At 46.2% G+C, this 13,424-nt stretch overlaps 1 protein-coding gene across 1 annotated transcript in view; it reads right to left on the bottom strand.

The window, feature by feature from the left end:
* The window catches only part of ppp2r5a (protein phosphatase 2, regulatory subunit B', alpha isoform), a 136,335-nt gene that overhangs the window by 27,968 nt on the left and 94,943 nt on the right, over positions 1-13,424 (bottom strand). The window contains exon 8 of the mRNA XM_005160442.6: positions 12,397-12,450. Within this exon, the coding sequence (XP_005160499.1) occupies positions 12,397-12,450 (54 nt within the window). The remainder of the gene's footprint in view (positions 1-12,396; positions 12,451-13,424) is intronic.

The following is a 13,424-nucleotide window of genomic DNA, read 5'->3' as shown; positions in this document are numbered from 1 at the left end:
TTCTCACCATTTATCTTTTCTAAAACACACAGTAAAGTGTAAGATCATGTTTATTACTAAGAAAACTAAATCAAAATTATATTTTAATTGAACACATCACATCACATAAGGTACGCATACAGAATCGTCTGTTTGGTATTGTGAAAAAACAAAGCTGAATATCTGTGGCTAAAGTGCCACCCAGCGGTCTAAAGCTGCTGGTGCACCCGTTACCGCCGTCGCCACGGTATGAATGGCGGCAAAAGGAACACATTGAAGTTTTAACATCTGTGTATATATATATACTGAGATACTGAGCCATTAAGAAAAAAAAAAAGAAAAAAAAACAGTTATACTTTAAAGGAGAACATTGAAGTTTTAAAACAAAAAAACTGAACTGAAACTAAATTATTAAAAATAAACCTGCGTGACTTAAATTATGTCCTAAACATTTATTTATTTAAGACTACTCATTTGTACTGAATGTTTGTGCTTTCATTTTTGTTGTCTCTTACTTCTCTAATTATATTTTCCAAAACGAGTCCTCTTTGCACTTAACAAGTTTACAATAAAGTATGTTAACAAATTTTAGATGATTAATGAAGGAATTATAATGCTTTGACTTATTGTTTAATCTCATTTACAACCACAGTAGCATATTTAAAATATGTCTGTATAGACTATTTCTGTCAGTTCGCATCCCGTCCCTTTGTGCCCCCTGGCGGCTTATTCACAAACTGCGGTCATACACTAAAAACAGAGCAGCAACAATTTCGAACAGCGGCGGTATATGCTCCGGCAGTAATAGCCACTTTGAACTCTCACCTATTGTATATATATACATATATATATATATATATATATATATATATATATATATATATATATATATATATATATATATATATACACAAATAAATAATTATTAAATAAAATAAAATAAAAATTAATATTAATTAATATTAAAAATAATAATAATAATAATAATAGTAATATTGAAAAAAGGATGGAAGATCAAAAGGTGGACAGATACATGTGATAACTATAATATACTCATTTTGAAAATAATAACAGTAATAATAATAATAGTAATAATACTAATTATAAACCAACAGAATTAATAATAGTTTGAGGTGATGGAAGTTATAAGCCCCTTTCACACAGTGATACCGGTATATATCTGGAAAATTTCCGGAACGACTTTACCGTTATATTCAAAAAAGCGCTGTACACACAGGCGAGGACGTTACGGAAATTTTCCGGAAAAGAGCATTCACACATCCATTCCAAAATACCGGTAAATTCTGACATCATTCACCACAAATGAGCTTTAAACGGCTGAGCTTGTATTTGTAAACATTTGACTAAATTACAAACTCTCTGGATGATCAATATTGTGAACAACTTTCGGAGGATCACTTTCGCATGTCGAGATGTTCATAATATGTACGTGTGCAGGCGCTCACAGGCTGTTTCACAGGCACACGCAAAGCTTGAAGGTAAACAAACAACGGCTTATCATAAGCACCTCATCGAAGATTATTTACACAGTTGGCATAAAGAAGAACATATAAACGTGATCTGACTAACTTCTAGCAGCTAAATGTGTCTGGAAAAATATTCAAAGGTTTTTATTCTCACAAACCGCGCAGGCGTAAATGCGTCTGACTGTTGTGATTGGCTAAAGCATACGTCACACGTCAGCACGTTCTAGACGTGCACGCGCTTATTACGGTAATCTTCCTTCTGCATTCACACAGCGCAGCATTCCGGCAAATTGCCGGTAATGTTACAACTTCTCTTTCCGGAAAATAGCCAGAACAAATTTACCGGTATTTTCAAAAAGGTCTGTATGTGTGAAAGGGGCTATTGTGTGTATAGAGTGTGTAAGCTGCTTTGTGATGTTTTAAAAAAGTATGACGTGCATCATGGATCAGTCCAGTACAATGCCCAGGCTGCCATGCCCATGTCACACTTACTCTGTGAATGTAGTATATGCAAGTATAGGGGTCATTAAGAGTGTTTTTTTTCCCCCAAAATAATTGTTATCCGCTGAGGTAAAGGGAGAGACAAGGTGTGTGTGTGTGTGTGTGTGTGTGTGTGTGTGTGTGTGTGTGTGTGTGTGTGTATATGTATATATATATATATATATATATATATATATATATATATATATATATATATACAAACATACATACATACACACACACATACATATGTACTACTACTACTACTACTACTAATAATAATAATAATAATAATAATTTTTAAAAATGAAGAGAGACAGAAAAAAGAGAACGAATAGAACAAGAGGAAAAATAAAAAGTACGTAAAGACCAAATTACATTGTGGGAAAATACTATATTTATTTGTTTTACCTTTTTAATTTATTCATTTTTATTTAATATTAGACACAGATTCTACTTCTACCTGACCCCCTCTCCACCCTCTCCTCTTGTTTGTGTACTGATGTAGTTGTTGTTGTCGAATGGATTCAGGCAAAGAGGATCTTCAATGGAGATCTATTCTGTTAATACGTTTTTCCAGTGTAAGATGTGAATTTTCAGTTTATGAGGATAGTTTTGACTTGGTGATAGTTAGAGCCACCAGTAGAAACTGACCATTTGAATTATTTATATTTATTGTGGACATGTCGCCTAATATACAGAGTGAGGGACACAATGGGATGTGACATCCCATAAAGTTAGAGAGTGAGTCAGTAACCTTTTCCCAAACTGTTTTAATTGAAGTGCAATGCCATAAAACGTAAAGATATGTATCTAAGGTGTTTTGTGTGCAATGTGAACATATTTCTATTGTGAAACCCATTTTAAATAATTTCTGCCCAGATAAGTGTGATCTGTGAAATACTTTATACTGTATAAGTTGAAGGTTTGCATTTTTATATGTTTTTGCAGATTTGAGTCCAGAATGCAGCATTGGGAGTAATGGATAAGTCTGTTTCCCATTTAGCGGTTGGTAGAACTAATGCGTTGTTTGATTTTTATATCATTTTGTATATTTGGGAGAGCAATTTTTTTGGTGGAAGATTTATTAATAATCAGAGATTTGAGGGGGAAGTTCTAGATTTAGAGATTGGTTAAGTAATTTTGATTTCATTGATGATTTGATTTGTAAATATTCCAAGAAGCATTTCCTCCCAATGCTGTATGACTGGGCTATTATATGGGGAAATTGTGCCTGGTTATTATTAATACAGATATGCTGAAGTTGTGTGATGTCCTTTTCTGCCCATGTGCGAAAGTTAAGTAGCATCTTGTTTGTTAGGAAATCATTGTTAATCCAAATTGGGGGTGATTTCGATGCTGTGAGTGGGGAATTTGTGATCTTATAGAATTTTCACCAGGCTGTCAGAGTTGTTCCCCTTCGGTTGGGGAACTTCAGTGCCATGAATGGGAGGATTCGGATCAGAAGCCGCTTATCTGGAGAGTATTGAACGGGCCAATGAATGAAATTAATTGGCAGCGTAAGCTTGCGCAGGTGTGCGACATCTGCAATTATCTCAGCATATAAGCACACCTGAAGCCAGCAGACGCCATCCTTTTCGCTTCAGATCCTTTCTGAGTGAGTCGATGAGGGTTCCTCTTGCTGATCAGCACTTCAGAGCGAACGAGTGTGTCTCCCGGTCCAGAGTGGGTCTTCGCGGTGGCAGACGGTCGAGCTGGGTTACTCCCTTGCCTGTGGTTCTTTGGGTCCGGTCCTCCAGAGCGGTGCGTATAGTTGCAACTTTCCTAAAAGAGCAACACAGTCGTGCAGCACGTCCTTTTCAGGATTGCGCTCCGACTGTGCGTTTCTGGATGCGGGGGTTTCCTGTCTCCGGATGATGGACACGATCACTGCATTGCATGTTTGGGGGTCCAGCATGTTAATGCGGTGCTCGCGGGCGGTTCATGTCGTCATTGCGATGCCATGACCGTTGCACAGCTAAGATCGCGGCTAACTTTCGCAAGAGAGCGAGCCACCCCAGTTGCCTCATGTTCTAAAAAAGCAGCGGGCGCTCGGGCAGATCTGAGGGTTTCAGCGGGAGATAATCCGCCGCCCACGGGCTCGCGGACCTCTCGCTCCTCACGGCGCTCCATCCAAGCTTCGGGTGGTGAGAGTGATCCGTCTAACCAGATGGTAGCTCTCACACTCGCTGACACCGGAGATCAGATGTCCTCCGCGGCATCGGAGGGTGGGCTTTCACTGTCCGACGAAGATCCGGACCCGCTCGCCCCCTCCGGGCAGGTGAGCGCTGTCAAATCGGATCCTGAAGCGGACATGTTAGCCGTGCTTTCCCGGGCTGCTTCGGCCGTGGGGTTGGAGATGGTTTATCCCCCAGCTCCGCGGCCGGACCGACTAGATGGGTGCTACGTAGAGGACCAGAAGGCGAAGCCTTCGAAGCCTCTCGTCCCCTTCTTCCCGGAAGTGCACAGTAGGCTCACGCAGTCCTGGAGGGCACCTTTCTCTGCCCGTGCTGCGAGTGCCTCCGCCCTCACCGCCCTTGACGGCGGAGCTGCCAGGGGGTATGAGGCGATCCCGTCAGTGGAGCGCGCTATCGCGGTCAATCTTTGTCCGCGCGGCGCCTCTACGTAGCGGGGTTTGCCCCGCCTCCCGTCCAAAGCCTGTAGGTTGTCTGCCTCCCTCGGAGCCAGAGCTTATAAGGCTGCGGGCCAGGCTGCTTCTGCTTTGCACGCGATGGCCACCTACCAGCGCTACCAAGCGCAAGCGCTGGCCGAGCTGCACGAGGGCGGGTCCAACCCAAGCTTATTACATGAGCTGCGCACCGCGACCGACTATGCTCTTCGGACTACTAAGTCCGCCGCGTGTGCGCTGGGGAGGACGATGTCCACACTTGTGGTTCAGGAACGCCACCTCTGGCTAAACCTGGCCGATATGCGCGACGTTGACAAAGTTCGCTTTCTTGACTCGCCCATATCCCAGGCTGGCCTGTTCGGCGACACCGTCGGTGAATTCACCCAGGAATTCAAGGCGGTGAAAGAGCAGTCGGATGCGATGGGCAATGTCATCTATCGGCGTGGCCGTAAGCCCGCTCCGCCCGCCGAGCCATCCACCTCCGCTGTTCCTCGCCGAGGGCGCCCGCCAACGAGTGCTGCCCCGCCCCCGCCTGCGCCTCCGGCCAAGCGGGCGCGGCGTTCACCTCGAAAGCAGGCAGCCCCTCCTGCCCAGGGCGCCGTTAAGTCCGGTAAACGGACCGCGAAGCGTCCCTGAGACAGGCCATCCGGAGAAGAGGAAACTTGCTCTTTCCCCGCTGGAGGGCGGGGCCCCGATAACAACGGTACTTTTCAGTGCCACCAAAACATCAGTAAAAGAGCACTTTTTCCCTTCCCCGGATGTGACTGCACGAGTTCTGCCAGTCCGGGACGCGCTGCCTTCCGGCTCGCAGACTCTACGTGCTTCGCCAGTGGCTCACGAGCGCTGGGGGGACGGTCTCCCTTCCCTCAGCCCTCCAGCCCCCTCTCCGGAGTCAGGGTGCGGAGCCAGAGCGAATCGCTCTCCTCCAGCTTTTCCGCGGGACCCTCGTGCTTCCCGGATCAGCACACCCACTCCGCGCTGCCCCACCGCTGGTACGTCAGCGATTGTAGCGATGACTCCATTAGCGAGGGCTCTGCCTGCCTGGTTAGCGCGGGCCAGCCCCTCGCGGTGGCTCATACGCACAATCAGACTCGGTTACGCGATTCAGTTCGCGAAACGGCCCCCCAAGTTTACGGGCGTGTATTTCTCCAGGGTCAACCCCCTGTCCGCCCCTGTCTTGCGAGAGGAGATTGCTGCCCTCCTGGCGAAGGGTGCAATCGAGCCGGTTCCTCCAGCCGAGATGGAGAGTGGGTTTTACAGCCCATACTTCATCGTACCCAAAAAGAGCGGTGGGTCACGGCCAATCCTCGATCTGCGCATTTTGAACCGCTGTCTGCACAAGCTGCCGTTCAGAATGCTCACGCAGAGGCGCATTCTCCAATGCGTTCGTCCTCGGGATTGGTTTGCAGCCATAGACCTGAAGGACGCGTATTTCCATGTCTCCATTCTTCCACGCCACCGCCAATTTCTGCGGTTTGCGTTCGAGGGTCGAGCGTGGCAGTACAAGGTCCTCCCCTTCGGGCTCTCTCTGTCTCCGCGGGTCTTCACCAATCTCGCGGAGGGTGCCCTAGCGCCCCTTCGGCTCGCGGGCATTCGCATACTCAGTTATCTCGACGACTGGCTGATTTTAGCCCACTCGCGGGAGCAATTGATTATGCACAGGGACGAGGTGCTTCGGCATCTCCGCCTACTGGGGCTTCAGGTCAACCGAGAAAAGAGCAAACTCGCCCCCGTGCAGAGGATTTCTTTTCTCGGGATGGAGCTGGACTCGATCACCATGGTAGCGCACCTCTCCGAGGAACGCGCTCGCCTGTTGCTGAACTGTCTGAGCGAGCTCGACAGCAAACTAGTGGTCCCACTGAAGTTCTTTCAGAGGCTCCTGGGGCATATGGCATCCGCAGCCGCCGTCACGCCGCTCGGGTTGCTCCATATGAGACCACTTCAGCACTGGCTTCACGATCGGGTCCCCAGACGCGCATGGCACGCGGGCACACACCGGGTCTCGGTTACTGCGCTGTGTCGCCGCGCCCTCAGCCCTTGGAACGACCCCTCGTTCCAACAGGCCGGTGTGCCTCTAGGACAGGCGTCCAGCCATGTTGTTGTTTCAACAGACGCTTCCAACACGGGTTGGGGGGCCGTGTGTTGCGGGCATGCGGCTGCGGGCCTCTGGAAGGGTGCCCAGCTGCATTGGCATATCAATCGCCTAGAGCTGTTGGCAGTGTTCCTCGCTCTCCACCGCTTTTTACCGGTGCTGGAGCGGCAACACGTGCTGGTCAGGACGGACAGTACGGCGGCGGCGGCGTATATCAACCGCATGGGGGGTATGCGCTCTCGCCGCATGTCTCAGCTCGCCCGCCGTCTGCTCCTCTGGAGTCACCCGCGGCTGAAATCGATGCGCGCCATTCACGTCCCAGGCACGCTCAATCGTGCAGCCGATGCGCTCTCACGACAGCTGTTACGCCCTGGAGAATGGAGACTCCACCCCGAGTCTGTTCAGCTGATATGGGCGCGATTCGGGGAGGCCCAGATCGATCTGTTTGCTTCCCCCGAGAACGCTCACTGCCAGTTGTTTTTTTCCCTGACCGAGGGCTCTCTCGGCACAGATGCACTGGCCCACAGCTGGCCTCGGGGCATGTGCAAGTATGCGTTTCCCCCAGTGAGCCTGCTCGCGCAGTTTCTGTGCAAGGTCAGGGAGGACGAGGAACAGGTTCTGCTAGTTGCGCCCCTTTGGCCCAACCGGACCTGGATATCAGAGCTCTCACTCCTCGCGACGGCCCTCCCCTGGCGGATCCCTTTGAGAGAGGACCTACTCTCTCAGGGACAGGGCACCATCTGGCACCCTCGCCCCGATCTTTGGAACCTCCACGTGTGGTCCCTAGACGCGAGGAAGACTTAGGTAACCTACCGACTGCGGTGGTTAATACCATCACTCAGGCTAGAGCCCCCTCCACGAGGCGCGCCTACGCCCTGAAGTGGAGTCTATTCACTGAATGGTGCGTCTCTCGCAGAGAAGACCCCCGAAATTGCCAGATTAGTGTTGTGCTCTCTTTCCTTCAAGAGAAGTTGGACAGCAGGCTGTCGCCCTCCACTCTCAAGGTTTACGTGGCCGCCATCTCCGCTTATCATAGCGCGGTAGCTGGCGGCACCGTGGGAAAGCATAACCTGGTCATCCAGTTCCTTAGGGGTGCTAGGCGAATTAATCCATCTCGCCCCCCTCTCATGCCCTCTTGGGATCTCGCCCTCGTTCTTACGAGTCTGCGATCCGATCCCTTTGAGCCACTCGAATCAGTATCTCTAAGATTTCTGTCCCTGAAGACAGCTCTGCTGGTTGCGTTGGCCTCCATCAAGAGGGTCGGGGACCTGGAGGCATTTTCGGTCAGTGACTCGTGCCTGGAATTCGGGCCGGATTACTCTCACGTTATCCTGAGACCCCGCCCCGGTTATGTGCCCAAGGTTCCTACCACCCCCTTTAGAGATCAGGTAGTGAACCTGCAAGCGCTGCCCCCGGAGGAGGCAGACCCAGCCCTTTCTTTACTTTGTCCAGTTCGCGCTCTGCGCATTTATGTGGACCGTACTCAGAATTTTAGATCATCTGAGCAGCTCTTTGTCTGTTATGGCGGTCGGCAGCAGGGAAGTGCCGTATCGAAACAAAGATTATCCCACTGGATTGTGGATGCCATTTCACTCGCTTATTCGAGTCGAGGTCAGCCGTGTCCCCCGGGAGTACGTGCACACTCCACTCGGAGCGTTGCATCCTCTTGGGCGCGTGCACGCGGCGCCTCTCTAACAGACATCTGTAGAGCTGCGGGCTGGGCGACACCCAACACATTTGCAAGGTTTTACAATCTGCGAGTGGAGCCGGTTTCCTCAAGGGTATTAGGTAACCCTTTGGTGATTGAGGAGACAACTCGGTAGGGTGTTGAAACACGCTTGCTGCGCCATTCTCCCTAACACGGAGGTACGTGCGCCTTTTTTATCTGTCAGTAAAGTTCCCCGTTAGGTGAGCCCTGCAGATTCCTCCGTGGCCCCCAGCACTGACTCAGCGGAGGAGTCACTTGCTGGCCCACTACGTTGTAGGTCTGCCCGCTGGTCAGCCCGCGTTTTGGGTATAGGTGCCTGCTATGCGTGATCCCCACTAGGCGATCCCATATGCTTATTCCGCCACGGTTAAGTCCCCCCCCTGGGCGGACCCGTGTCTTCCCTCTCCGCTAACCACTCTTTGCTATGCGTACTCCCCCTTTTTAGGGCTAGTCCATAGGTAAATTCTGCCATCTATCCCCCCCTTGGGTAACGGATGGCCTCCGCAGCGTCCTCCCTATCGGGATTGCACGCTACCCAACGTACTGTCGTATTTCCTAGAATTATCTAGATGCTCACGACTTCCCAAAAAATATATCTAAATCCGTAAAACTTCTGTTGAAGTAGGATAAATTAGGGCCAGGGACACGTTGGAGGACCGCGCCCCCCATGATGTGGGTGCGTCACGCTTGCTTGACTATCTCCTCATCGGGGGTGTTGGTAAGGTGCAGTCATTATGGCGCTTTCCATATTCTCCCATTCATGGCACTGAAGTTCCCCAACCGAAGGGGAACGTTCGAGGTTACAGAAGTAACCCTTCGTTCCCCGAGGAGGGGAACGGAAGTGCCATATTCCGTCGCCATAATGACTGTCCCTTAGCTGTTTGAAAGTCTCTTCAGCTTAAAAGGATGGCGTCTGCTGGCTTCAGGTGTGCTTATATGCTGAGATAATTGCAGATGTCGCACACCTGCGCAAGCTTACGCTGCCAATTAATTTCATTCATTGGCCCGTTCAATACTCTCCAGATAAGCGGCTTCTGATCCGAATCCTCCCATTCATGGCACTTCCGTTCCCCTCCTCGGGGAACGAAGGGTTACTTCTGTAACCTCGAACGTTTCTATTGTTGGCATTTTGAAACGGCATTGTTTTCTGATTGTTTGACTGTGAAAAGGTAATTCTGGAATGTTAATGTATTTGCAGATTGATTGTTCAATATCTTGCCATGTGTTTTCTGATGAGTTAGGTTTAATCCATTTGTGTATATTTTGGAGCTGATTTGCCAGAAAATAGTTGTAAAAATGTGGTGCTTCTAATCCTCCTTGTGATTTTGGTTTCTGTAGGGTTGTCAATTGAATTCTTGGGGTCTTGTTCTTCCAGTAAAATTTTGTGATAATTGAATCTAGAGATTTGAACCAGGTATGAGTGGGCTGTGTTGGACTAATTTATTTTCTATCCTTGAGAAATCTAAAATTCCATAACCACTAAAACTGTATGTATTTTTAGCTGTGTTGCTAAGTTGCTGTATCACACAAATTCTCGCTGACTCCAGCTGTGCCCCTGCTGCTGTTTACTCTTCCAAACCAAGAAATATCCCTCATTGTGCCATATCATTTCCAGCTCTGCATTTAACACCATCGCTCTCTAGCTCGAGGATTAATGCTGTGCAGAATCTGGACTTAATTCTGGCTTAGGCTAACACTGGTTAGAAAATTATCTGCCCTCATGAACTTCCCTTGCAGCTCACAAACACATGCATGACTGTTCAACTTCACAGATATTACACAGAATTATAACAGATCCCACTTTATTAGCCACTTTATTAGGTACACCTTACTAGTACCAGGTTGGACCCCCTTTTGTCTTCAGAACTGCCTTAATCTTTCATAACATAGATTTAACAAGGCGAGATTTTGGTCCATATTGACATGATCGCATCACTCATTTGCTGCAGATTTGTCGGCTGCACATTCATCATGTGAATCTCCCGTTTCACCAAATCCCAAAAGTGCTATATTGGATTGAGATCTGGGGACTGTGGAGGTAATTTGAGTAAAGTGAACTCATTGTCATGTTCAAGAAACCAGTTTGAGATAAGTCACTCTTTACGACATGGCGCATTATCCTGCTGGAAGTACTGTGGTCATAAAGGCATAAACATGGACAGCAACAATACTTAGGTAGGCAGTGAAGTTGACATGATGCTCAATTGGTACTAATGAACCCAAAGTGTGCCAAGAAAATATCCCCCACACTATTACACCACCATCAGCCTCAACCTTTGATACAAGGCAGGATGGATCCAAGCTTTTATGTTGTTGACGCCAAATTCTGACCCTACCATCCAAATGTCGCAGACACACATCAGACCAAGCAACATTTTTCCAATCTTCTATTGTCCAATTTTGGTGAGCCTGTGCGAAATGTATTCTCAGTTTCCTGTTCTTAGCTGACAAGAGTGGCAGCCAGTGTGGTCTCCTGCTGCTCTAGCCCATCTGCCTCAAGGTTGGACATGTTGTGTGTTTAGAGATGCTCTTCTGCATACCTCGGTTGTAACAGGTGACTATCTGAGTTACTGCTGCCTTTCTATCAGCTGGAACCACTCAGGCCATTAAGTTGCTGCCATGTGATTGGCATTTGATTGGGTGAAAAATGTAAAAATGTTAGCTTGTGTTTTCGCAATAATAATACAAATTAGCCTTTAGCACCCACAGTATCTTCCCTCTGTAGTTAGAGATTGTTTCCGAACAGGACACTCACAATGTTTCCTAAATTAAGGTGAAAGCCAGTGAAAGAGAGACAAAGCTTAAACCGTGAGTTGCCTTTTACCCCACACAGAGAACATCGCTTGAAGAGAAGGAGAGCAGAATAGTCTTTAAAATTGACTCAATATTCATTCCTTCAACTTATTCCACTGTGGCAACCCCTAATAAATAAGGGACTAAGCAACCAACTATTCCAGCATATGTCTTATACAGCAGATGCCCTTCCAGCTGCAACCTAGTATAGGGAAACACCCATACACATTCACAAACGCACTCATGCACTACAGACAATTTAGCTTACCCAATTTACATGTATTTGGACTGTGGGGGAAACTGAAGCACCCGGAGGAAACCCACATGAACACACTTGAACATATGGACTCCACACAGAAAAGCCAACTGACCCAGCAGGGACTTGAACCGGTGACCTTCTTGCTGTAAGGTGACAGTGCTAACCACTGAGCCACAGTGCCACCCTCTTAAAACTTCCCCAAAACTTTTCCAGGCCTGGAAAATGCCTTGTCAAAATTCCATGACTTTTTCAGGTTTTCCAAGACACTATGAACCTTGGCTACAATCAGGGCTTGACATTTACACCATCAAATCCACCAAAACCAGGTACTATACATTCCAGCTATAGCAGGTAGGAGCATACTTTTTCAATTGTAGTTTTTTTTTTCTTTCAAATGTAGTCATGTCAAATAAAAACTAATTACAATAAGAAACTACAACTTCCATGAGCAATCTGTGAGTCTTTTTTGTGAATGCTGTTGCGAAACTTGACTCCTATTTTATTGTATTTTTTAAATAACTGTAAATAGATAATAAAAATAGTTGCCATAATAATTTTTTACTTCCAAAGTGTAGCTCTAAAATAAATAAATAATAATAATAATAATAATAATACATTTTATTTAAAGGCGCTTTTCTAGCAACTCAAGGACACCGTACAATCAACAAGAGCAATAAAACAACAAGAGAAATAATAAAATATACACAACAATAGTGCAGATAAAATGAAGTATTAAAAGCCATCTTAAATAAGTGGGTTTTGAGTTTTGATTTGAATAGTGTGAGGGAGTCAATGTTTCTGATGGCAGGTGGTAATGAGTGTGCTGGTGTCTCTAATAAACGGTGCGTGCCTGTACTGTATGTGTGTGTGTGTGTGTGTGTGTGTGTGTGTGTCTGTTGTATTGGTGTGTGTGTGTGTGTGTGTGTGTGTGTGTGTGTGTGTGTTGTACTGGATGAAAGTGAGCAGTACCACTTCAGTAAGTGTCGGGTCCTTTTCTAAGAACTGAACCACACAGTAGGCCAGCTGAAACACAAGAAAAACAACAGTCAGTGTCAATAGTGCAGGCTAAATCACTGTGCAAACATGACTAGACATATGCCAATATTTAATAATTCAGTAAATCTTGACAATGAACATGCATAATATTGACTGAGTGTTTATCAATAAATAAAAATAATTATATTCTGTGACTTTACCAGTTTTGTTTTAATGCTGCAGTATTGATTTAGTATTGGTATTAAAATATTTTATTTAGCTATTATATTGAAGTTTCTAATTTTGGTATCATGACAACACTTGTGGCCAATAAAACTGCAGTTTTTTCCTCATGATGTTAACGTGTACTCTGTTTTCTCCTTTCTGATTGGCCGATACAGCTGGCTTGGACAATATTGACAAGGTGTTTATTAATAAATAAAAATAGTTCTATTCAGTAACTTTTCCTGTTTTGTTTTTAATGCTGTATTATCAATTTAGCATTGGTATTGTGATATTTCTATTAGGTATCGTATCAAAGTATTGGATTTTGGTTTTGTGACAACACTAGCCTCCATTAAAACTACAGTTTTTGCCTTATGATGTTAGCATGTAAACTAATTTATCCTTTCTGATTGGCCAACACAGCTGGGTTACACAATATTGACAAGGTGTTTATTAAGAAATGAAAAGTAGTTTTATTCTGAGACTTTTTCTGTTTTGTTTTTAATGCTGTCTTATCAATTTAGTATTGGTATAGTGATATTTAATTTACGTATCGTTACAAAGTATAAAAAGTTTGGTATCGCTACAACACTAGTAGCAACTTAAATGGGAGTTTTCATCTCACGAAGTTGCCGTTTTCTCCTTTCTGATTGGCTAACACAGCTTAGTTCACACCAAACCCAGAAGACACATTTGAGTTGAACGCCATTTGCACCGCGAGACAGTAATCCACCTCTGTTTTGAATGACTTGTATGCAATTTACTCAGCATTTAGTGAGAACCCAGCAAAACCCTTT

The sequence above is a fragment of the Danio rerio genome, chromosome 20 (assembly GCF_049306965.1).
Source record: "Danio rerio strain Tuebingen ecotype United States chromosome 20, GRCz12tu, whole genome shotgun sequence".
Lineage (NCBI taxonomy): Eukaryota > Metazoa > Chordata > Actinopteri > Cypriniformes > Danionidae > Danio > Danio rerio.
The sequence above is the reverse complement of the archived record's forward strand: the minus strand, read 5'-3'. Positions and strand labels throughout refer to the sequence as shown.